Genomic DNA, 26,099 nt, shown 5'->3' on the forward strand with positions numbered 1-26,099 from the left:
GTATTTAATTTCTTTCTTTCACCTAACAAAGTGTAGCAGCATATTTCTGTTTCATTAAATGACTTTACAGCACAACATTTACAGCAACATAATAGCTGAATAACATTATGTTAACATGAATTTTGAAATTTGTTTTTATTCAATTGTTTCTTTGTCAAATCTGAGAGCAATTTTGTATATCTTCTCCAAATGATATATAGGGTATTCAGTGATTTTCCAGCGTTTTAAAATTATACAATGATAGAAAAATATAGACAAATACATATGGGTTTACCTCCAAAAATAGTATATTAGAATACCTTTTTAGGTGTTAGAAATAAAGCACTGTTTTGTTTGTCCATGTTATATACTTTCACAAGAACATTAAAAGATTTCAAAAAGAGAAAGTATTTTCACAGCAGTCACACAAGAAAATAAGTGTGAGAAATAGACTATGGACATGCAATGGCTAAATTAAAATTAGATTACAAAAAGAGTAAAGACATAATTAAGTTCTTTACATATTAATTGCATTGGCAACATGTAGTGAGGAATATAGTCCAAAAGTAGTTTAGGCCAATCTTCAGCTCAGAAGCATACCAAGATTTAGCCTTGAAATTATAAGAATAAATAATATTTTGGTAGCTTGTGGAAGGGGAATAAAAGGTAGAATATGAGACTTTAAAAAATGAGATTTTGCCAGTGTGTATTTCATCAACTGGAATCTGTCTCTTCTCATTCTAGAATATTTTGCATGGTCAGGTTCAATCTTGTCAACACATAGCACTCCAAATATGGGGCTCATTAATCCACAGCCCTCCCCACTACTCCAGAACAGAGTTCACAACAGCCAGACCAGGAATGGAATGACTCCATATTTTAGGACACTACACACATAGTGAATGGGGAAGGCTGTAAGTTCAAAGAGGGCTTAGGAGATTCTCATACAGGTGTTCTGACACTATGTGGCTTCATGTGTGGCATACACTTTTAATTCCACAGTAAATACTCAAAATGTAAGTCTAATGAGAGTTTATAAATGGGACAAAGAAAAGGTCTTTAACATTCTAGATTTATTAATAAAGAACTAGCACAAGGTTAGTTATAATTCTTGGTTCAAAAATTGTCTTTCTTTCTTCTCACTTACATCTGCAAGCTATATCCACTAATTTCTTGTTATATTCTTATTAGCAGTTCTGAGAAAGCCATGTAAAAGCCTTTATTTATAATGTCACTCTAAGAGACTGCCAAGTTTCCCTTGATTTTTGAGATCACAAATAGGATTAAGTTTCTATATTTATCCCATCCACATCTCCCCAGCTCCAACTTTTATCTCCCCACACACAGCCACCAAATCCATCATTCTGACTTATTCTTTCCCTTTGTTTTCTTTTTGTGACCCCAAGAATCTTTAGAGTAAGAGAGAAAATGATGGTCCAAAAGGAGATAATAGAAAACATTTTATTATATCTTGTTTCAAGACTGGTCCAAATGTTAAAATGCAATTTATAGATCTTTATTCAACTTCAATAACGTGAACTATCAGCGAAAGATGTCATACACAGTGTTAGATATCTATGCATTTTCTTTCTTCCATTCAGTAAAGCACAATGTATATTGTACACTCCATGCCCTTAAAATTAGATTTCCAGTCCGACCTCTATTTGGTACTATGCAGGTCACTTAAAATTTCTGAATAGTTTCTCTAGGGCCGATTTCAGACATACTAACTGATAACAGTTTTCCTTATTAGCCTGAACTCAGCCCTGAATATTTCTCAGTCTGGCACTGCTGACAGCTGTCAACACTCTTCAGTCAGAAGTGGACTATTATTTGAAACGTTTTTCCCTTCCCCTGAAATGTATGACCATTATAGAATATTTGGAATATGCAAGAGTGTAAACGAAGTCACAATAGTTCATCATTTGGGCATGCTTACTGCCACCATTTCATTCCTCTATTTTTATATTGAGGTTCAAATGAAAGGGTATTCATATCTGTTTTGTTATGATATAGGAATATGAAATAGTGATAGTTTAATTTTTAAATATTTCAACCATACACTTAAACTGAAAAAAATAACATATGGTAGAAAAATTACCCAGGTTTAATGAATATTATGATTTGACACCTTTAGGTTATTTTAGAGGGAGGAAAATGTGACAGATACTTCTAAACTTCAAACTTTAAACCAGTTTCTCTTTCTCCTATCATGTTAATTACCATAATAAATTTTGTGTGTTGTTTTTCTTTTCCTAAGCTTATTTTACAAAATCAACTTATGAGAATAGTCTCATATGGCATCATCTTACAACTTTGAAGCATTTTTATCTGGTATCACATGGTGCCCTAATTTGAAACTTTTATAACTAATAAAATTAACAATATTTTCTCTTTATCATCTAATAACCAACTTATATTAAATATTACAGATTCATAAAAATGTAAAGATAAAAACAGGCTTATACAAATCAAGATCTAGATAATATCTCCATTTTACACTTGTTTTGTGTCTTAAACATCTTTTAATCTAGTATATTATCTTCTTTAAAACCCCTCACTTTTTTTCTCAAACTACTGACATGAAGAAATTATATCAGTTTTTTGATAGACAAATGCTATTTAAAATTCATTGTGTATACGATCTCACACATAGTGTGATAAATGCAGACTCAGTGTCAGTATATCTGGAGTAGCTCAAGATTCAGCATTTTTAATAAGATGCTGCTGTTCCACAGATCACAAGGTGGGTAGAAAATCCATAGAAAGATTAACAATTTGGACTTGTTTGATTATTTTGGTTTCATTTTTTGGACATATTTATACTTCTGTAAGACCATCATCACAATCAAGATAATGAACATAGCCATCACCCCCAAATTTTCTCTTGTGACCCTTGGTAATACCTTCTTCCTATTCCTCTCCATCTCTATTCTCTCTCAAGAACTTATGTGTTTTCTGTCACTGTAATAGCTTTGAATTTTCTAGAATTATATATAAATGGAAACATGCAATCTGAACTACTTTTTGTCAAGCTTCTTTCACTCAGCAGAACTATTGGAGATGTCACTTTGTGCATCAATAGCTCATTTCTTTTTACTACTGAGCATTATTACACCACATGGACATACCACACTTTGTTAATACATTAACTTCTTGGTGGGTATTTGATTTGTATCCAGTTTGGGCTATTATAAATAAAGTTGCTTTAAACATTCTTGTAAACGTCTTTGTATGGGCAAATAATTTTATTTCTCTGGGGCAAATATCTCAGAACAGAATGGCTGGATCATACGGTCAGCGTATGTTTAAGTTTTTAACAAACTCCGCATCTGTTTTCTACAATTGTTGTGCCGGGTTCCATTCCCACCAGCAGTGCCTGAAAAGAAACTATATTCCATTTGGTGCAGCAATCTATAGTCTTAATTATTTTATGTTGATTGATGGTACTTTTAACATTTTTTATACGTCAGTGAATTTTTTTTGTCCTATTGGCGTTTCAATAGAGGAGACCAGTGTTACCTACTCCACGATTATAACTGTCTACTTCTCCTTAGCGCTGTTGATATTTATTTCATGTATTCTAAAGCTCTGATATTAACTTCAGTCACATAGGACTGTTAGGCCTTTTTGCTTAATTTACTTTTTTATCTTTATAAATGTACTTGTTATGGCAGGTAATACTTCTTGTCTTGAGGTCTTGTTTCTGAGATATTAATACAGCATTTCAGCTAACTTATGATTATTATTTTATGGCATATCTTTTCTCATCCTTGTCCTTACAACCTGTCTGCGTATTTATAATTAAATGATTTCTTTAGTACATAGTTGGGTTAAGTTTTTAAATCCCAAACTGACAAACAGTGCATATTAGTTGTTGTGTTTTATTAATCTCTTTTTAATGCAATGATTCATTTGGTTAAATTTGCTATACACTCTTGAGTTTACTTCTTTCCCCTTATTCTCCTGTTTATTATTGTACTAATAGAAGGTAATTTTCGGAATCTTTTTTCCCTTTCTTAGTCACTTAATATGGCCTTTTGTTTGTTTTCAGTGAGTGCGCTAGTGATTTCGATGTGCATCCTTCACTTCTCACAGCAGTCTACTTGAATAATTGCTATATCACTTTATCTATAATGTAAGAAGCGGACCACCAGATAGTTTAATTTCCCACATCCCATTATTTGCACCATTATATTCTGCATGTTATATATCCCATAATATTGTTATTAATTTATAAATAGTAAAGTATTTTTAAAATATTAATAAAAAAGCCTTTTATATTTATCTATATATTTAATATTGCCTTCTAATTTCATTACTTTATGTTGGTTCATACGTCCTTCATTCTGAAGAGTTTCTACTTAATATTTTTATAGTGCAATTGTGCTATTGATTAATTCTTCTAATTTGCTTTATATTACTCTTGTTTTGAAGGATATGTAATTACATGTTAAAAGTTTTTGTCTCAGAACTTTATGCATGTCATTCTATTGCCATCAGTCTTACATTATTTCTGATGAACATTTAATGGATATTCTTATTATTTCCCTTTTTCCTCTGGTTAGTGTTTAATATTTTCTCTTTATATTTTATTTTTAGTAATTTTACAATAACATGATTTTTGTTTGTTTTGTTTTATTCTTGCTTAGTGTTTGTTGAGTGTCTTTTTGGGTGGGATATTGTTCTGCACGTTTGAAAAACCATTGGCCACTATTATTTTCTCTTCTTTCTTTTTGGGACTCCAGTTTTATATATATGTTATACTATTTGAGATTGTCCCATAATTATTGAAATTCTCTCTATTTTTAAAAATTATTTTTTCTACTGTCGATGTTATCTTTCTACTTTAATTTGAATCATTTCCATAAAGCAATCTTTAAGCCAATGACATTTTCTTCTGTAATGTTCAATCTTTTGATAAAACAATTTTGGATTTCAGATATTATATCATTCAGTTCTAGGAGTTTCCTTTTTCGAGTTTTTCTTTTTTTGCTCTGTTTCATCACATGGTCACTGAAATATTTGATTTAGACAATTGTCATCAATAACTGGTAAAACTTTAAAAGAAAGGGTGACTAGGAAATTCATAATAAATGATTCAAATGACAGTGATGAATGAATGAATTCCTAATGAATCTTAGGAACAAGACCAACAACTTCAGGACAGGAAACAAAATGTGACAAAACTAAGTATTTTGTGCCTCCAGATATCATGGAATATGAAAGATACAGCATCAGCTATGAGAATTGTTGACAAATATTTAAAATTGCATCTAATCAAGACTCTACTAATTTAAAGGGAATAAAGAACTATATTAAAACACACTATGGGCATGCAGTCAGAAAAATCCATAATGTGGGAAACTCTATAGGATCAATGACCTTGTTTGTTCAAGACATAAATGGAAAGAAAAATTAAATTTAGAGTCATGAATCTTGTGGATTAACTGAGACTTAACAAATGTCTCGACAAACTGCATTGTGTGGACATAGCTGAATCCTGACTCAAAGATGTTTAAAGAATTTTAATTTGAGTATTGGTTGGATATTTAATTATATTGAAGACTTACTCTTAATTTTTAGTATTCAATTTTGATCTTTAAAAAGGTCATATAGCATTTGTGCCCAAGTGTGTTTGTGTGTGTGTGTGTGTGCATAATGAATGGTTAAATTGATAACGACATTTAAAATTCGTTTTAATATCAGGAAGTGGATATGTATATAGATTAAACAAGACTGACCGTGTTTTGATAATTTTGAACCTAAGTAATGGTATATAGGTGTTCATTATACTCTGTTTAGATGTATGAAGATACCATAATATAAAGTTAACATAGATGTTATTTACCCAACATTTTAAGCATAATTCATATCACTGTTAGTGATAGTTTTACAAATTTATACAAAATTTCTTCTCATAAAGAAAACTATACTTGTTCCAAATGTCTTCATTATTCACTAGCTATCAAAATATATATTTTAGCTATTTCTAAGCAACAGACATAAGAATTTCAAATATTTAACATAGGGTGAAATTCATCTTTAATTTTCACCTCAGCTGAATTTCTTCATGACTTTCATTAAGTAAACTATAACAAAGAATACATCTGCTTGAAAGAATTACAGTGGGACCACAGGATCCCCGTTTATGACAATGTGTTCTTTCTTAATTAGGTGTTTTTAACAACTCTTCCTAATGAGCCAAAGACCTAAAAAACCTGTCAGGGACAATCAAAAATATGTGGAGAAAATTCAAAACAAGGTCATATGAAAAACTCCTAGCAGAAAGAGATTCTATGACTTTTCTGCTGATTATGGCATTGTAGATTGGACAAAATTATTTTTCTTCATTAATCCCAAACAAACAAATCCAATTTGGTTATACGGAGGCTCTATATAGATGTGGAAATTGCAAAGTTATTCAGTTTCATATAAGGGTGAGAATTACCAATCATATCATGGAGAGCTGGTATGATCAGTATCAGGTAAATGGAAAATTTTAAATGGAAAAGTCAGTAGCTTGAGTTTTTTGTCTTAATATTTACATACTAAAAGATACCTTTCATCTCCATTTTACATATTATAAACATTCAGCCATTTTACCCAAGCACTGTAATTTTTCATTTATTTTTTTAAAAATGGCTTTATTTCTTTGTTAAGATGAAAAACATTTCTTTCATATCTTTTGCAATATAAAAATATCTTAACAGGATTTCTATTCACATGATGTTTTATAACATCAGTATAAATCGGTGTAAATGTTTAAATCCCCCAGATTTTAAGTTGAATTGCCATTTTGTCTATTTAATTAGCTATGTAAAATACCATAACATGGGAAACTGGATGACAAAGCGTATCTATTGAAAAAGAGGAAAAATGTCACATTTTTCCCTGGCTTGTTGGTTGATTTAATTGGATAGTTTGAATTTTACTGAGATAGAAAGGAAGAAGTAAGCAGGTTAAATTTTCAAAAATATCTCAATGTCAGTTATCAATCAAGGAGATTGCTAGAGCAACTTTTCAACCTTCAGGCAAATTTATGACTACAATGACTGAGCAGAAATCTGTAATTGTACCATTCAAATTATTGCTGAGTTACAAAACATAATTAAGTAGCTTAACTGGAAGATGAGTGTGTATTTCTGTTCCACTTTTACAGATGCAAAAGTTGTATCATGTCTTTAACAATTATGCGAGAAAATGTTATTTTTTAAATGTCGAGAATTTTGTTTTGTTTTTTGTTCTCTAGGAATATGAAAGATACCTAAGAGTTAAAAATATTACAAGGGAACATAAGATTTTTGTTTGCAACATACTGTTTCTCTGAAGAATACCAGTTGGAATCAAGATCAGAATGAATTGCTGCTTATTGCTGCCTTATATGTTGGGAATTCCTCTCCTATTGCCTTGCCTTATAGCAACAGAAAACTCTAAAACAGAGGAAGTTAAGCACCCAGCGGGATCTCATTTGAGAGTGAGGCGGGGCTGGATGTGGAACCAGTTTTTTGTACCAGAAGAAATGAATAAGACTAGACATCACATTGGCCAGGTACTGATTTTCTGAAAGTGCTACAGGAAATAACCTTGTAAATCTGATCGAAAGAGTGGAGGAGGCTTCGGTATTTGATGAATTCTCCGTTTTTCTTAGTGGAAACATTAGAAAGCTTCAAACACCAGCATAATTGATTGTTATATTTGCAAGCACCTAAAATAGTCGCAAAAAGTTGAAGAGGGAAAGCTCTGGTTTTTAAATTTCACTTTAACCTCATACAAAGTTGCAGCATTTATCAACATCTGGAAATGTGACGGTGTTATTTTTGGTAATGGATCAAAGCCACCACACAGAGAACAGTAATGTTTACCAACGGTATTTAGCCTGATTTTCCATTATGCTAAGTAGGTGTTGATTTACCCCTCATTAATTTTTAATGAAGCAGATTAATACCAAGTCCTTTTACAGTTATGTAGCTTCAAGAGCCTACACACTTCATTTGATTAGTGAAGTTGAAGTAAAACAAATAATTATTTCATTTTCTTATAAGAATACATTTTAAGAAAATTTCCTACATGAGAAAAAACATTTCCTATTTATGTTTTTGGGTTTTACTATTATTTGATTTTCTTCAAACAGAGGTAGTTATAATATCATGTCCTTCTCTGTAAGGCTCTTTCTCTGGATGAATGTACTGAAATAAGTTTAACCACTAATTAACTGACACTAAAATTTAATTGGGCCCAAAGTGTGAAACACTCAAAATTTATTAACTCTCTTTTTCTAGCCCTTTTAGGAGAGCTGCAGTGTTAGTGTGTTGTCTGGATTCCATATGGGTTCATCTGTCCCATCAGCCAAATATATGAGTACATTCGTCCAAAGGCCTAGATTAAGGTTTTAGGCAAACAGATTTCAATCGTGTGTGTGTGTGTGCGCGCGCGCGCGTGCGCGTATGCACCCACACGCGCGTGTGCCTGTCTGCTATAAGTAATACTTCTCATCCCTTTTTATTTTCTAAGATAACTCCAGGTAAAGCACAGGCAGAACAGTGTGAGGTCTGTTGTTAAGTGTCTGCTAGTTACCTGAGTCTCTAGCCATATTTACAGTGGACTCCACAGACCCCCATAGGCTCTCCCACCACTGAATAAGGAGACATGCTACTATTGGCAGGCGAATGTTAGTGGTTCTACAGGGAAGTGCATCAATGCAGTCAGAACAGGGACTAGTCACTGAATAACTCACATTTTCTGGGTTTTGTTTTTCTGCTCCCTACACATATCTCCCATTTCCTCCTTTCATATAGTGGTTTATTTTGCTTCTTTTTCATTCTGTAAAAATATTTATGAAAGTATTCTAACAGATATCTTTTCCTCTAAACAGCCTCATTAAACTTAAACCACATGCAGGTAACTGGTTTAAAATAGAGTAATAATGAATACGTACATGCTTATAATAACAGAGCTGGTAAAAATAAAATGTAGTTGATGTGTCCAAAATAACTTTCTTTTTGATCTGTTTGTTAAAAGAGATTAAATTTGGAAAGCACAATTAGGTAAAAATTTAGTCATATTGATTTGCCAAATTGATAATAACTATGTAATTGAAAAAATATTTTTGAATGGAAATACAGAAAATTTTATAACACTAGAATCCACAAAATTGAAATGTGTTTAACTTATGCATTTAGTGACAACAAGAGGAAGATGTTCAATTTTTTAAAAAATTAAATATGGGTCCTTAAAAAGATCAAGCTCACTGATCTATGAAAATTAACACGAATATACTTGAAATACATTTATTCATGACTGAATTTGACTTGTCTTCATTCTAACATTCAAATTTTCAAACTACATTGAAATAATATTTGGAAACCAGGGGATATGCATTGCTTTCATTTGGTATACTTATTGGAGAATACATTTGTTTTCCACAATTTCTTATCACTGGGGCATGGGGATTTCACTTTTATGAGTAATGAAGGACTTTCAAATTTTAAAAGCTGTAACTCTTTTTTATTATCTTTTTATTATCTCCAATTTGGTTCTTTCATTGTAGAGCAGTGATGTTCAACACATTATTAAAATTAGTTGTTTTAGATATCTTTAGATATTCTCTACAATCACATAGAAAAAATTATTAATTAGTCCAGAATAATATATTGTACTTCAAGCTATCAGAAAAATTATGAAATTAAGGTTGTATTTTTTGGCTAACTTTGTAAATTTTCAGAGAAGCTCTTACTTTGCAGAAGGGTATATTCATAAATGGTGAATCAAGGAAACCATGGGTTCACAATAATTAAGAGATTATTCTCTAATGCTTCCTTTCTTTATGTAAAAATAAGTTGGATATGAAAAATCATACAATGTTACCTATATCATAACATCTTTTTTATATATAAAATTCAAAATTCCATTCACACTATGAATAATGAACAAAGTTACTTTGCTCTTAAATAAATAAAATAGTGAGGACAAAAGAAGTACATTTGAGAACTGAGTGACCTATGTTGGAAAGGAAGAGTTAGAGTTAATTTGGCTAAAACTCAAGGACTAAAAGACCATGTTAGGTACTGGTTTGCAGGGGAGGATCTGAGATCAAACTGGCCTTTTGGTGTAAATCATAATTCTACCCCAAAACCATGTGACGCTGTGAAAGTTTTTAAAATTTTCACTATCATTTTCTTTCTCTATTGAAAGAATTTATTATATCAATTATGTGTATTTTACAATGAATGCATGAGGATTAATTGAGAAAACTAATATAAAGCAATTTGTAGATTTTATGGATGATTGAGATTATTATCATCTTCTCAACATGCTCCCTAATTTTCTTACTAATATTTCCATGTTTTCTATGTGTTTTTAGCCTAGAGATAGAACATCACTGTTTAAATTTATTTTAGATCATTATCTCTCTGTCTCTAGGCCCCCATCTAATATAAATATTTGAGAGTATGGTTTTAGTGACTAAAAATGTAATCATATAGAGTAAACACGAACCAACTTTTTTGTGCATAATGTATAAAAGGGGCTTTGTTTTCCAATCATTATAGTTTCTAATTAGAATCATCTGTTTAGAGTAATGAACTTTGTATAGCACTTTACGTTGAAAATTCAAAGACTTCTCTGCCTGGTGATAGATTTTAATCTTAAACTTAACATTTTACCTCACTTAATATACTATGGGAATTATATGGAATTTTTAACTTGGGGAATAATTAACAGACATGAAGATGCAATGATTAAAATTTGTCTTAACATGTTTGGAAAGTAAATTATCTCTCTTTGCACTTGCAGCTAAGATCTGATTTAGACAATGGAAACAACTCTTTCCAGTACAAGCTTTTGGGAGCTGGAGCTGGAAGTATTTTTGTCATTGATGAAAGAACAGGTGACATATATGCTGTACAGAAGCTTGATAGAGAGGAACGGTCCCTCTACACTCTAAGAGCCCAGGTAATAGACACCACTACTGGAAGGGCTATGGAACCTGAGTCTGAGTTTGTCATCAGAGTGTCGGATATCAATGACAATGAACCAAAATTCCTAGATGAACCTTATGAGGCCATTGTACCAGAGATGTCTCCAGAAGGTATTGCATATTAATTTACATCAAAGATGTACCTATTAACAATGAAAGCAGATTTAAAATTTTGAGCATATGTTTTGGAAGTGAATTATTTACCATTCTACACGGGTACTTCCTTCTGCAAATGTGTTAAGTAAAATATTTGAAAAATTAGACAAATGATTAAAATCTTGTAAATAATTATACTATATATTAATAAATAATTTGTCTTGTTAAAATATAATTTCAGTCTTCAATAGAAAGAAGTGTTTATTTGAGTATACATAAAATTCTTTAGCTTGTTCACTTATTGGTTTCTTCAATAAAAGAATTTACTTTCCAAAACAAACTATCCTTTTGTATCTCAAAAAATACATAAGATCATCCTGAAAGAGTCACACATAAAAACAGGAGAAACCAATTTATAAGACTAGAATCCTAGATGCATCCAAACAACGGAACATGAAAATTAAAAACAAAACAAAATGGTTGAAGACCTCTGTTTAGCCATATCCATTTTTAAGTTCTTTTTCAAACCCAATGTCACTTTAATAAATATTTTAAATATAATACTTGTAGAAGAGAATGCTTTCCATGAGATGTAATAATTGACTGCCTTGGAAATCAGACATGTCTTTCCAATAGGGGGAAAATCATGGTATGGTTATACAAAATTTGTCCACTCATTCTTTGTCAGAAGAGTTTAATAATACAACAGATAGTAAAATTTAATTCACAAAATTTACTTAAGTATGATAAACTTCAATGTGATTTAATAATTGTCATTTTAAAATTATGCTAATGTGCTTTAAAACTGCCTTACTTAAACATTTGATTCATTAGCTAGGAAGTCTAAAAATGTATATTCCATTATATATTTTCCTGATTCTTCATTTTTTTTAACATTCCAGGTAACGATTTAACGACCTATTTCTACATGTATTCAGAACATAGGTTTTTAACAACAGCCTAAACAAATTTAGCTGTGTAGCATGTATCAAGACCAACTGTCCTTAGATATAATTGGCACATTAATATTGTCCTATTTGATAGCTAGGCAGTGATATATTTCTTTTTTTAAATAAATTTATTTATTTGTTTGTTTATTTATTTATTTTTGGCTGCACTGGGTCTTCTTTGCTGTGCGCAGGCTTTCTCTAGCTGTGGCAAGCGGGGACCGTTCTTCATTGGGGTGTGCAGGTTTCTCATTGTGGTGGCTTTTCTTGTTGTGGAGCACAGGCTCTAGGTGCGTGGGCTTCAGTAGTTGTGGCTCGCGGGTTCTAGAGCACAGGCTCAGTAGTTGTGGCACACGTGCTTAGTTGCTCTGCGGCATGTGGGATCTTCCCGGACCAGGGCTTGAACCCGTGTCCCCTGCATTGGCAGGCAGGTTCTTAACCACTGAGCCACAGGGAAGTCCGGCAGTGATATTTCTTTTTCCTCTTTCCATTCTTCTCCTCCTCCTCCTTTCTCTCCTCCTTCTTCTTCAACTAGCATATGTTATGGACCTCACATGTTCTAGGAACTTTTTGTAAGACTGGGGATTCAGTTGTAAAGGAAATATATGAAGTAACGGCTAGTATGGAACTTATATTTTAGTTATAGCACACGAACAGTAAATAACTCTTTTAAATAAGTCAGGTAATATTTGACATTGTATGTTATTAAAGTGTTAAGTATGGGTAAAATATGATGATGATTAATTGACTGGAGGAAACGGGGACATTTAGGAGGTGACATTTGAAGGAAATGATACAAAGGGGCCAGCCATGCCATGTTCTGGGAAAAAAAAATTCCATTGCAGGGTGAGGAGAATTGCATATATCAGTATTGGAGTTATTGGCATATTGCTGGCATGGAGGGCATGACAAAGGATGAGATCCCCTTAGTAGAGAATTTAGGTAGAGAAAAGGCAAACATACAGGGTGACCAAACTGTTAGAACTTAGTTGACTGCTGAATTAGAATCAATGAGATTGGTCAGTCATGTAAGAAAGAAAGACACGAGGAGAGACGTTGCACAAGAAGAGATCCTCCAACTCTGTGGAAGCTGCTTTGAGGTTGAATAAAATCAACGTTATTATTTCTCAAGCATTTGGTACAAGTTTACATGCTGCATCACCTGTGTAAAATAAGTTTTTGCAATATGATATGTCTGATAAAGTGGGCATAGTCAAATATCGTCTTAAATTTATTTTTATAAAGTCCTTTGCAAAAACTAGATTTAAGATTCTAGAAAGCTATCTAGAAAGACACAACTGATTTAAATTTTGCATGTTTGAAGAAAATCTCTCAAGGGTAATATAGGCAAACAATATCAACTATCAATGTAATGGATAGAATGCAGAATTGATATATTACAACATACTATGTTGAAGTTTATTATAGGAACAAGTAAACTGAGAAACTACTTTTATTAAAATCTGATTCTGAGACAATAATTTTTTAGAATTAAACTTTTGTTCACTTAACAGGGTAGATACCAACTGATTTAAGAGATCTTCAGGCTGCAAGAGTCCATCATTGGCTCTTTGCATTTCCAAATAGTTTGGCCATCTGTGATCAAGCTATGCTGACTCAACTCAGAGGCTCACAATGACCTTTGGATCCTTCAGTCACCAAGAGAAGGCTTTTCCCACTCTCTGGTCTACATTCCTTGCTAATTCAATTTCATGAATCTAGTCAATTTAAATTTTTAAGAGTTGCCATCAGTTATTCAATTCTAATTACAGGATGGTGTCTTAAGGTGGAATAATAAGAGTTAAGGGTGAGAGGATTCAGTATACACATATTCGTTCTGGGTTATTGGCCCTTCCCTTTACACATAATCATTGTGATCATTTTGCATTGTCACCGGTGTTCTAAAGTAGGGCGATCAGATTTCCAATTCTACCTATGACAGCCCTACTAAACCCTATTTTTTCTTTTCTGGCATCTTGTCCTAGAAGCATTTGTCCCTGATTTTTAATTTTTAAAAAATTTTATTAGTACCTTCATTACAACAAGCCAGAGTTAATTTGGTAGACATCTACTTTTTTTACTTGCAGCTTCTTTCATGGTGTGTGAGGAAAAGTGTGTGAGACATGTGGGCAGTGAATAAAGTTGTTTTAAGACATGGTTAAATCTGAAAGAGGGCTAGTTATAACCCAGTACACTATATGATAAAACACAGTTAAGCTAAGAAACCTATTAAATAATGTAAATATGTATGAAGAATATCCTTCTGGTAATATATTTCAGGTTAAAATAGTCTGCATAAGATATCTTTCATTAATGTACATATAGACCATTTATCCTTTAGAAATACATTTATTTCTAATATAATTTAGAGAGAATTTAATTTTTGATCCATTAATGTAATAAACCCAACATTGTCACTTTTAGTGAGAGCACAGTAAAATGAATAAAGAGAGACTAAACAGGTTAGATTATATATGTGACATGTACCATGCTTCATACATTGATCGAGTCAGTAATGCACATTAAAGATGATACTCAACAACTAAGTGTCTGTTGCCTATATTTAACTGGTGACACAAGGAAGGGGGAACTGTGAAACAATTATTGATTATTTCCATGAAAGCCACATTATTGGCCTCATAGTGATTTTTTCAACTTTGTATGCACTATAGTAGAGCATACCTAACTGCGAGTGAATGCACAATTCCTCTTACACATGATAAGTCCTCATGGAAAACATAAATATACAAAATATTATCAAATATTTTTGTATTCCTTAATTGCTTTGATGTTTATTTATTATTACTATTTATTTATGTTTGACTGTTTTTTGAAGATTTCTACAGTATTTAAATTACTGATTAGGAAATTATACAGGATAACTTCTCTCTATTGACTTTTTTAGAAAAAACATTTAGAAAATATTTAGAGGGTTTAAAGTTGCTTAATCTGTATTTAATGAATTGTAATGTCAATAAAACTGAAACAGGAAAAAAGGAAAGACTGAAACAACTGAAGAAAATAAAATGAGATCATCAGAGTGATGTAAGAATTGAACATTGCTAAAGTCCTTCTGAATTTAATAGACGACATTTACAAATTATGAGTAAGAATAAAGCAAACTTTACGCAATGAACTTTTGGAAATTCTGCTGCATATTTGTATCATCTTAATTTATTTTACATTTCTTTTTTCCGTGGTAAGTTTATAGTAAGATTCACAGACACAAGATTTCACACACACACACACACACACACACACACGCACACGCGCACACACACACACTCACTCACAAACATAAAAAATGAATCACTGGTTAGTCATCAATGGTTCATTATCAAGCACTGTTTGAAACATTGAAACACTGTAGAATTATGCCAGTTCTGTAGGATTGCTACTTTTAATTTAAAAGTGCAGTGGGTCTTACAAGGGAGAACAATAATTATTTTCCTAGAAATTGAACTCCCTAACAAATTCGCATGAGAGAGTTATTCTGAATATTTATAATGTCATATTTTTATCCACTAAATTTTCTGAGTTTGACTTTTTTGGATTTACCCCACACACGCAAAGAAATTATTTTTTGTGACATTAATATATTACATTAAGTTTTCCATTTAGTAGAGAAAAAGGTCATGACATATTAGGACATTGAAGAGGTATGTTTTGGTTAGAAGTAAATGAAGCGTCGATTAAAATGGGCTTTAAAATAAACTGAACTGGGAAAAACAACCTAACTCCATAGCTCTTGTCTCTAGAAATGAAGTATGGGTGGTCTATGAGTCAGTGCATTTTCTTGGTCTTCCTGATTCTCATTTGTATGGTACTAAGAAATCTAAAGTCTTAATTAAAAATTTCTCTTGGTCAACAACTAACAGTACAATGATTTTGACTATTGTTCCTGAGGCCAAATACAGGTGGTCTAGTTCTGCAAACTAGAGACAGGAAACCCTGATAGAAATAAATGAAATGGAGACATCATGAGGAAATGTAAGGGAAGGAAATGGATGAGTGCATAGAAGCATAGTTAAAAGAACAAGACTTACCTATTACAAACTGATAGAAATGGTCTCTAAGAAGCCTTTTGTTGGAATAATTCTTTACGATTCCTACAGGGATATATCTATCTATTGATTTATTTAGTATTTGTATTATTGTGATATAATTGATAATATTGTGTAAGTTTAAGTCATACAATGTGCTGATTTCATACATTTATATATTGCAGTGTGGTTACCACTATAGCCTTAGCTATCATTTCCATCATGTCACATGATTATCATTTCCATGGTGAAAACATTTCAGATCTAGTCTCTTAGCAACTTTGAAGTATATAATACAGTATTGCTGACTATAATCACTATAAGGTACATAATCTCCCCAGAGCTTATTCATATTCTAACTGTAAGTTTGTACCCTTTGACAAACATCCCAATTCCCCTACAACCAAGACCCTGGTAACCAGTAATCCACTGTCTCTGTAAGTTCTGCTTTTTTTTTTTTTTTTTTTTAAGATTCCTCATATAATTCATTGCATACTCTGCCTTTGACTTAGCATAATGCCCTCAAGGTCCAACCATGTTTTCTCAAATGGCAGGAATGTATTTAAAACACCTGAAACTAATGAGTGTCTACATGTTGAGTGGAGGACAGTATAAAACAAGCATTAAATAACTAACATAACAACTCTAAAACAAAATAGCAAATACTATCAATACATGCAATTGAGGACCACAATAAAAGTTTCAACATTTTTATTACTGAAGCATAGAATGGCTTCATGTTAGAATGTGTCAGTTTATAAAATTAGATTGTAATGAAAAACTTCATAATGCTAATTTCATATAAAATCACAAGCCTATTTGATTTAGTGCCATTTGTGTTGCCATTCTTATTGACATAGAACATAGTGTTTCAAAAGATGTGGATTTCCAACAAGACCCATAATGCTAGATTCCATGTTTACATAAAAATAATTTAAAAGCTCATTAAAGAAATATTTTTAATTTGACCATTAATTTTAAACATACAAAGACTTATTTCCCATGAGTTTTATTGATTGTTACTGAATTTTAATGAGAATACTTACCTTATCAATCTGGTAGATTTTGTTTTGCACTTTAAAAAAAATCTTTAAAGAAAGTAGGCATTTTACAGAAGGGGATGAAGCAAGCCAAATAATTATGCTCATCTTCACACTATGTCGAGATCATTTCAATAATCTTTATTAATATTTTACTAATATTCTGTAATTTTTTGAGGTAGAGGTCACAACATAGTTTTTTGAAGAAAACTGTTTCTAATTTCCCTTTGATTCCTCTGCTAATAACACATCTTTAAATGATCCTTAATTACGTATTGTAACGGGTTGTTTAATAGTTATATTTCATTAGATCATGGATTCACATATTTAAAACTCTATATGGTGTATGGAAATTAGGGTTATTTTGTATAAGGTTATATTTTCTTGTCTATACAGAAAGATGCTTGTTTTATAATTCAGAACAGGGAGGACTAGTCTTTAATTGCATATCATCATCCTCCTTGCTAAAGAAAGAATACCTTACAGAACTGGAATCCGTTTTTCAAGAAGACCATAGGCTTAATTTCTTGTAACTATGTATTTTCTCTTCAGGAACATTTGTCATCCAGGTGACAGCAAGTGATGCTGATGACCCTTCAAGTGGCAATAATGCTCGTCTCCTGTACAGCTTACGACAAGGCCAACCATATTTCTCCATTGAACCAACAACAGGTATCCCTGGAAGAAACAAAGTGCAATTCAACATGATTCTAAGGCAAAGTCAGAGCAGAAGTTCTCTGCCTACAAACATGTTGTAAAGTAGACCTGATGTTTCAATAGATAAATGGGTTGTAATGTTAAGCATTTAATTATTTTTAATCTTTTAGCTGGTTTTTCTAAGGTTGGGAGATTGGATTTTTCACCCCCATACCACAAATGATTTGTGTATGGGATATAAAACATACTTAAGGATTATTACAAATTAATTACAGACAACACAATTTAAATATATGGGGAAAAGACATTTACAAGCAATTGACAAAAAGTCGACAAACAAAAAGCCTGCAAGCATATTAAAATTGCTCAACCTCATTACTCATCATGGAAATGCAAATTAAAATCACAGAGTTCCACCTGTACACCCAGCCAGAATGAGATTAAGCTGAGTTTATGGCTGGGTGTAGGAACTTAAAAAAAAATAGTTCTGTATTTTATGTCTTTTTGATTCGCATGAATACAACATTTGCTTTTTCTGTCCTTCTCCAATTTCTGTTAATCAATTGAATACTTTATAAAATAAATTTAAAAATTGCTCTTAGTTATTTACATCTATTAAACAGTTAAGAATTATGTGACATTGATTGAACAAATATTGATTGCTTTGGTCACTACAAAGATTAAACCCATATAAATGAGTTTATAGTATCTAAAGATGAGAAAAAAAAAAACAACCTGACTAACCAACCAAGAATGTGGCAAGTTCCAAAAGCAATAAAATTCTGTGATTGTTAATGAGACAAATATTATTTCCATCTTGATGACATGAAAAGCTTTAAAAAATTAAAGCATGTGTTGGGACTTTAAGCATTTGTTATTGATTCATTCATTTAGCAAGTATTAAATAGGTCAGCCTTTATCAATCAAGTTTCTTTTGAGAATCAGAATCTGAAAAATATGATTTGAGTGACTATATTCTTAATTCTCCCCAGGATAATACCTAGTTTCTATTATTCTGAAGGTACAGGTTAAAGTTATTTTAATACATGCAATAGATACCTTAAGACATTCCCTTACACAATTTTGGTCGAGAAGGATTGAATATGCAACAGGCATTGTACAGTATACTAGGTTTACAGCAGGACACCATTGCAACATTAAAAAATAATAATAGGGCTTCCCTGGTGGCGCAGTGGTTAAGAGTCCGCCTGCCGATGCAGGGGACACGGGTTCGTGCCCTGGTCCGAGAAGATCCCACATGCCGCGGAGCGGCTGGGCCCGTGGGCCATGGCCGCTGAGCCTGCGCGTCCGGAGTCTGTGCTCCGCAATGGGAGAGGCCACAACAGTGAGAGGCCCGCGTACCGCAAATAACAAAAACAAAAACAAAAACAAATAATAATAAAAGGAAAGCAACAAGGACTCTTTTCTCTTGGAACTTACAAATAAATATTAAACATTTGTGTATTAATAAATACATGCAGTAAGTTTGTGAATATTATGAAGTGAAATAAACAAGGTTCAATAGAAGAAAGTAAGAACTCCTTCATATTATGTGGCCAAGGCAGAATACACTGAAACCAGAATGCTGAGCTGAGACGTGACCAAGGTGAGGAGAGCATGGAAGGCATTCTAGGTTATGGGAAGAATGTGTAGGAAATTCCTGAGAAAGGAGAGTGTTTAAGCTCTTAGACTAACTAGACACCAATGTGAAAAAGCACCGAGGAGGAGAATAGAAAATGGGCTATTGTGTAGTAGATGTGTGCTGGGTGACACTGGATCTTCACAACCATTTTGAGCACTGTCTGTTCCTCCAGCCCTCACTGACTTCTTAAACATATTGAGAAAATTAGCTAAAGCAATTAATTGTATTAATGGAGGAGCAGTAGAGCCGACAGCAAGACAATTGGAAGCCAAAGCACAGAAATGGTAAGTTTTCGAGTGTGTAAGAGGATCTAGGAATATATGTCCTTTATCCATTCTGAAGGTAAGAAGACAGGTTGAAAATAAAGTCAGCAAAGTTGATTGAAGCCTCCATACATGGGAAGTGAAGGCCTCTGTGTTCGTCTCACTCGCTGACTAATCTCTACACCTAATACTCTAATACTATTCTCCTTTGCTAATAGGAAAGACAATTCTCTGTTGAGTCACACACAGGGAGATATTAGGAGCATCTGTTTCATATATTCCATGGTTTCCATACTGATTCATATAATAGAGTATAGTTGTGAAACACTTCAGTCCACAATTAAAATCTCATCATAATGTGGTCCAATTTGTCCTTTTATTTTTTTTACAGGTATCACAATTTTTTAATTAACACTTTTTCCCCAGACATATTTAAAGATTAGCCATTCTCTTTCTTATATTTGTATTATGTGTTCCCCAAATCTTTAGGATTACAACCCTTCTATTCACCACCTTAAATTTTTCCTAGAATGTTTTCAGTGATGATTAACTTTTTACTAAATAATTTTATAGAAAGTGGACACTTATTACAACATTTCCATGGTTCAATATGGATATGAATATCTCTGTTGGTGGATTATGAATAACTATGATTCAAAAATCAGCTCTTCTTCAATATGGATATGAATATCTCTGTTGGTGGATTATGAATAACTATGATTCAAAAATCAGCTCTTCTTCATATATTATGACTCAAAATAAATTGAACATCACAGTTGCACAATATTTTTGCATAAGTTTGGTATTATAGTTTTACATGTATCCATAATAAACTAACTTCTTCTAAGTTTAGGGGAAAAGTTAATTGTAGAGCCCTAATATTATGTTAGAGAAGAAAGCAGAAAATAAGTTGAGTTAACAATAAGACATTCTTCTTCTCTCCCTGTGGCTTATCTTAACATAGCATTTTATTAAGATTCCACTATTAGTATTGTGATGGCCACTCTAAACTTTAGGCAGAGGTGGTGATTGACTTATTACTGTTGTATTTTTTTCTCCAGGGCAGCATCTAACACATTGTAGTGGTTCAAAATGTGTCAAAAGAATGATTTTATGCTTGAATTCTTAAGAAATTAACTAGGAAGATGCCATGGTTAATAATGAAATAATAATTATAGTTTATTATGTCTTTAAAGGAGTCATAAGAATATCTTCTAAAATGGATAGAGAACTGCAAGATGAGTATTGGGTGATTATTCAAGCCAAAGACATGATTGGTCTGCCTGGAGCACTGTCTGGAACGACAAGTGTATTAATCAAACTTTCTGATGTTAATGACAATAAGCCTATATTTAAAGACAGTAAGTAAAAAGGATTCTAATAAATAATTTTTGAAAGTATGGGAAATAGCACAAACTAAGTCTTGATTTAGCAAAGTGCTTAAAGCATCTGCTTTCAGATTTAGGGTAGTGTCACTCTTTCCTCCAGATTAACTTGTTGGCAATTTTTAATTTGTACAATCAAATAAACGGTTCTTTTAATTTTCCCACAATGAAAGAGACATGGTAGCACAGTTAAACTGTTACTACCTGAAAACAGCAAAATATTACGAACTTTAAAGTAACATTTCTTCCACTTAAAAAAGGAAAATCTCACAAAGCAGTCTGTGGAATGACTTGCTATATGCTACTAAGGAAGTCAAGAATCCCTTTAAAGAAAAATTATACTGAACATGCTCCTTTTTTTAATTCTAAAAAGATTTATTATTTAGGATATTAACACCTGTGATTATTTTGTACATTTTAGCATAAATTACAAATGATATATGAATGACTAGTTCTTTGTAAGTTTTATGCAAGTTACTTCTGAAAAGTAAAGAGAAAAAACCTTATTTATATTTATATCTATGTATTTCAAATATAACTGCCATTATTTTCTTGTGACCAAAACAATGGGGTCATCTGACTTCATCTTTCTCTCTCTTTTTCTTCTTTTTAAAATTTATTTTATTGAGATACAGTCAATTTACAATGTTGTATTAATTTCTACTGTACAGAAAAGTGATTGAGTTATACATATATATAATTCTTTTTGATATTCTTTTCCTTTATGGTTTATCAGAGGATATTGAATATAGTTCCCTGTACTATTCAGTAGCACATTGTTGTTTATCCATTCTATATACAATAGTTTGCATCAGCTAGCCTCAAACTCCCAATCCATCCCTCCCCTACCCCCATCCTCCTGACAACCACAAGTCTGTTCTCTATGTCTCTGAGTCTGTTTCTGTTTCATAGGTAAGTTCATTTGTGTCACATTTTAAATTCCACATATAAGTGATATCTTATGGTATTTGTCTTTCTCTTTCTGAGTTACTTCAGTTAGTATGATAATCTCTAGGTTCATCCATGTTGCTGCAAATGGCATTATTTCATTCTTTTTATGGTTGCATAATATTCCATATCTTTCTTTTCCACTTCCACTAATGGAATGGAATTAATGCAATCCAGGCTCAGATTCTCAAAGTCAAACTGTTACCCTTAGAACTCAACTATTTGTTTTTGGACTCTACCGTCTTTAATTCAAACTTATATTGGGTTGGCCAAAAAGTTCGTTCAGGCTTTTTTGTAACATCTTATGGAAAAACCCAAATGAACCTTTTGGCCAACTCAATATTTATTGGTTATTTTAGGTATCAGAGAATTCTTGAGTGAAATTGAAAAACTATTTTTATTAAATTTAATTTGGCATGGTGGAAGGATACAATAAAAATAAACCTAAGAATATTGAGAAGGTATACATATGAATAGAAATTTGGAAATTATATGTACTGGTGAAAGGACTTCCTAAGATGTATTTAAGAGAAAATAATAGATACTCAAAAAGATATGAGGGAAATGTTCAGATTGCAAAAAAATAAAGGGAGAGAGAGAGCAACAGAGAGAGGTATTTAGAACAAGTAATTGGTGAAAAGGGTGGGTATGGTTTTTCCGACAGCCCATAATTAAGGGAGGGTGCTATATTTAGGAGTTTTTTACATTAATTATCTGTGCAGAATATCCTGAATTTTGTTTTTAAAGGTTTATATCGCTTGACTGTCTCTGAATCTGCATCTGTTGGGATGTCGATTGGAAAAATCATGGCATATGATAATGACATAGGAGAGAATGCAGAAATGGATTACAGCATAGAAGATGATTCAAAAACGTTCGATGTCATTACTAATAACGAGACCCAAGAAGGAATAATTATATTAAAAAAGGTAGATGCATTAAAATTATTTGTTTTGCATAATAATGCAAAATCAAATCAGAAATACATATATATTTTGTGTAACCAGTTAGTTTTTGCTTTGTTATGTAATTAAAATAAGACCCTGTGATTTAGTTTAGGGAGCAAAAGAAAAGATATATTATATGTGCTTTTATAAAAAATTCTAAGATATTTCATTTTTTAGAATATTAACATATATGATTATTACCTACATTTTAGTATTAATTACAAATAATAATATACAAATAGCTAATTATCAGTTTTATGCAAGATACTTCTGAAAAAATAAAAAAAAAAGCTCATTTATATTTTATATCTATATATTTCAAATATAATTGATGAGAGAGTTAATTGTTACTGAGATCTTTTGAATTATATTGTAGTTTTTTTTAAAGATTTTAATACACAGGAGAAACTTTTTGAAATTATCTTAAATAACAGGAAATTAATTCTCAACTCCATATTTATACTCAGAAAAGTATACTTTTAATCCTAGATAAAAGATATAATTATTAACCCAAAACATTTTATAATAGACATAAATAACAAAATACACATAGGGATTTGCTACACAACTACTTAATGAAAATATCAGAGGGATCCAAGAACATAAATAGTAAAACCTAACTGGAAAGCAACTGAGACTTAATTTAACAACAAAACCTTTTTTTTCTTAAGTAATTCCTCAAATCACTGATACCAGTTTTCTGTGTACACTGCATTTCTTTGCAGAAAGTAGACTTTGAACACCAGAACCACTATCGTATTAGAGCAAAAGTTAAAAACCGCCGAGTTGATGAGCAGCTCAGGAAATACCATACTGAAGCTTCCACCACTGTCATCAAGATCCAGGTGGAAGATGTTGAGGAACCTCCTGTTTTCCTCCTCCCGTATTACATATTTGAAATCTTTGAAGGAAGCCCGTATGGATCATTTGTAGGCACCGTCTCTGCCACAGATCCAGATCAGAGGAAATCTCCTATCAGGTATGTCTGGAAGGCCAGCTTTGCATTAGTAAATGAGGGAACACAGATTAGCTTGATAATAAAATTTTATATTAATGTAACAAGGATATATCTAGATCTGTATTTCTCTCTAAGGTACTTATAAAATTTGCAAGTTTAAACAAGTTGAAACAGGAAGCCTCACTATTGGTTAAGATGCAGTGAAATAAGAACTTGAAAACATGCAAGAAAGAGGCAATCACCAACTAAAATTAGATGCAGTCAACTCTCTATTAATTGGGGTAAGAAGGTGAGGGAAAAGAAACCCTTGATTATGCCAAATCAGAGCAGAAACAAAGCTGATCACAATGTAGTTCATCTAGACACTGTTTAATTAAAATGATATTCAAAAATAAACTAAGCTTTTATAGGGTACTGCTAAAGGAGTAAAAATGAAGTAAGTCCAATCAATTAGAAATAAATTTCTGTGTTGCAATCAAACAATATTTACCATCTATTAAATTAGTCTGTTATATTCAGGTAGTATATTTTCTTTCTGTTTTTTTTTTTTTTTGTATTTGCATCATAGTTCTGGTTAAAAATAAAAGCAAAACCTTTTACATGTTTCCTTCCACCACCTTCCCTTGCTCATCCATTTTCCATACTTTACAGTCCAGGGACTTACACAAACTTCCATATATTTATTAAGGTGCTGGGTACTGCTTTGCTTTTTGGAAGGGCTACTGACACAAAGAAGAGCTTCTTTAAATTTCTGAGAGAGATGATGCTCCCACTTTTCCACTGTAATTCCTAATCATAAAATGCTGCCTTCTAATATGTAGATACAGTTCCTATTTATTAGCAGGAACTTTAATAATGAATATAAGTATATATGTGTGTGTATATACAAGTCAGTAAATTAATTGTTTAGATTTTAAAGAGTATATTAACCTATTTGTTTTTCTGACAATACTAAAGAATACATAATTTTAAAAAATGCTTTCATGATTAAAGCTTTCATTATATTATTCCTTATAATAATAAAATTGTAGAAACAATTTAAATATCTAATCTCAGTGGTGTAAATAAGGCAATGAATGATGAATGCTTTCTAATGATGCTTATGAACATAAAGACATGGCATGATTCTTTAAAAATAATACAAAATCAAAAAAAAAAATAATACAAAATCATTAGAGTCGTATGTTTACTACAAGTAAAATATTATGTAAAATAAATGAGAAAAATAAGTGAGCACACCCAAATATTAACAGAGGTTGTGTTTTTTTGTTTTTTTTTAATTTAATTTAATTTATTTTTTATACAGCAGATTCTTATTAATCATCAATTTTATACACATCAGTGTATGCATGTCAATCCCAATCTCCCAATTCATCACACCACCACACCCACCTGCCCATGGCTTTCCCTCCTTGGTGTCCATATGTTTGTTGTCTACATCTGTGTCTCTATTTCTGCCCTGCAAACTGGTTCATCTGTACCATTTTTCTAGGTTCCACATACATGCGTTAATATACGATATTTGTTTTTCTCTTTCTGACTTACTTTACTCTGTATGACAGTCACCTCTTGGCTTTCTATCGTGTTCTATTGATCTATGTTTCTGTTTTTGTGCCAGTACCATATTGTCTTGATTAATGTAGATTTGTAGTATAGTCTGAAGTCAAGGAGTCTGATTCCTCCAGCTCCGTTTTCTTCCCTCAATACAGCTTTTGCTTTTCAGGGTCTTTTGTGTCTACATACAGATTTTAAGATTTTTTTGTTCTAGTTCTGTAGAATATGCCATTGGTAATTTGATAGGGATAACATTGAATCTGTAGATTGCTTTGGGTAGTATAGTCATTTTCACAATATTGATTCTTCCAATCCAGGAACATGATATATCTCTCCATCTGTTGGTATCATCTTTAATTTCTTTCATCAGTGTCTTATAGTTTTCTGCATACAGGTCTTTTGTCTCCCTAGGTAGGTTTATTCCTAGGTATTTGATTCTTTTTGTTGCAATGGTAAATGAGAGTGTTTCCTTAATTTCTCTTTCAGATTTTTCATCATTAGTGTGTAGGAATGCAAGAGATTTCTGTGCATTAATTTTGTATCCTGCAACTTTTCCAAATTCATTGATTAGCTCTAGTAGTTTTCTGGTGGCATCTTTAGGATTCTCTATGTATAGTATCATGGTGTCTTTCACCAGTGGAAGAGGCTGTCTTTAAACATCT

General features: G+C 32.0%; 1 protein-coding gene across 1 annotated transcript in view; it reads left to right on the forward strand.

The window, feature by feature from the left end:
* Positions 1-7,336: 7,336 nt before the first annotated feature.
* The window catches only part of CDH19 (cadherin 19), a 54,010-nt gene continuing 35,247 nt past the window's right edge, over positions 7,337-26,099 (forward strand). The window contains exons 1-6 of the mRNA XM_024754884.1: positions 7,337-7,531; positions 10,774-11,068; positions 17,636-17,755; positions 20,842-21,006; positions 22,726-22,907; positions 23,651-23,904. Of these exons, the coding sequence (XP_024610652.1) occupies positions 7,337-7,531; positions 10,774-11,068; positions 17,636-17,755; positions 20,842-21,006; positions 22,726-22,907; positions 23,651-23,904 (1,211 nt within the window). The remainder of the gene's footprint in view (positions 7,532-10,773; positions 11,069-17,635; positions 17,756-20,841; positions 21,007-22,725; positions 22,908-23,650; positions 23,905-26,099) is intronic.

This window comes from Neophocaena asiaeorientalis, unplaced genomic scaffold (assembly GCF_003031525.2).
Source record: "Neophocaena asiaeorientalis asiaeorientalis breed wild unplaced genomic scaffold, Neophocaena_asiaeorientalis_V1.1 scaffold124, whole genome shotgun sequence".
NCBI classification, from domain to species: Eukaryota; Metazoa; Chordata; class Mammalia; order Artiodactyla; family Phocoenidae; genus Neophocaena; species Neophocaena asiaeorientalis.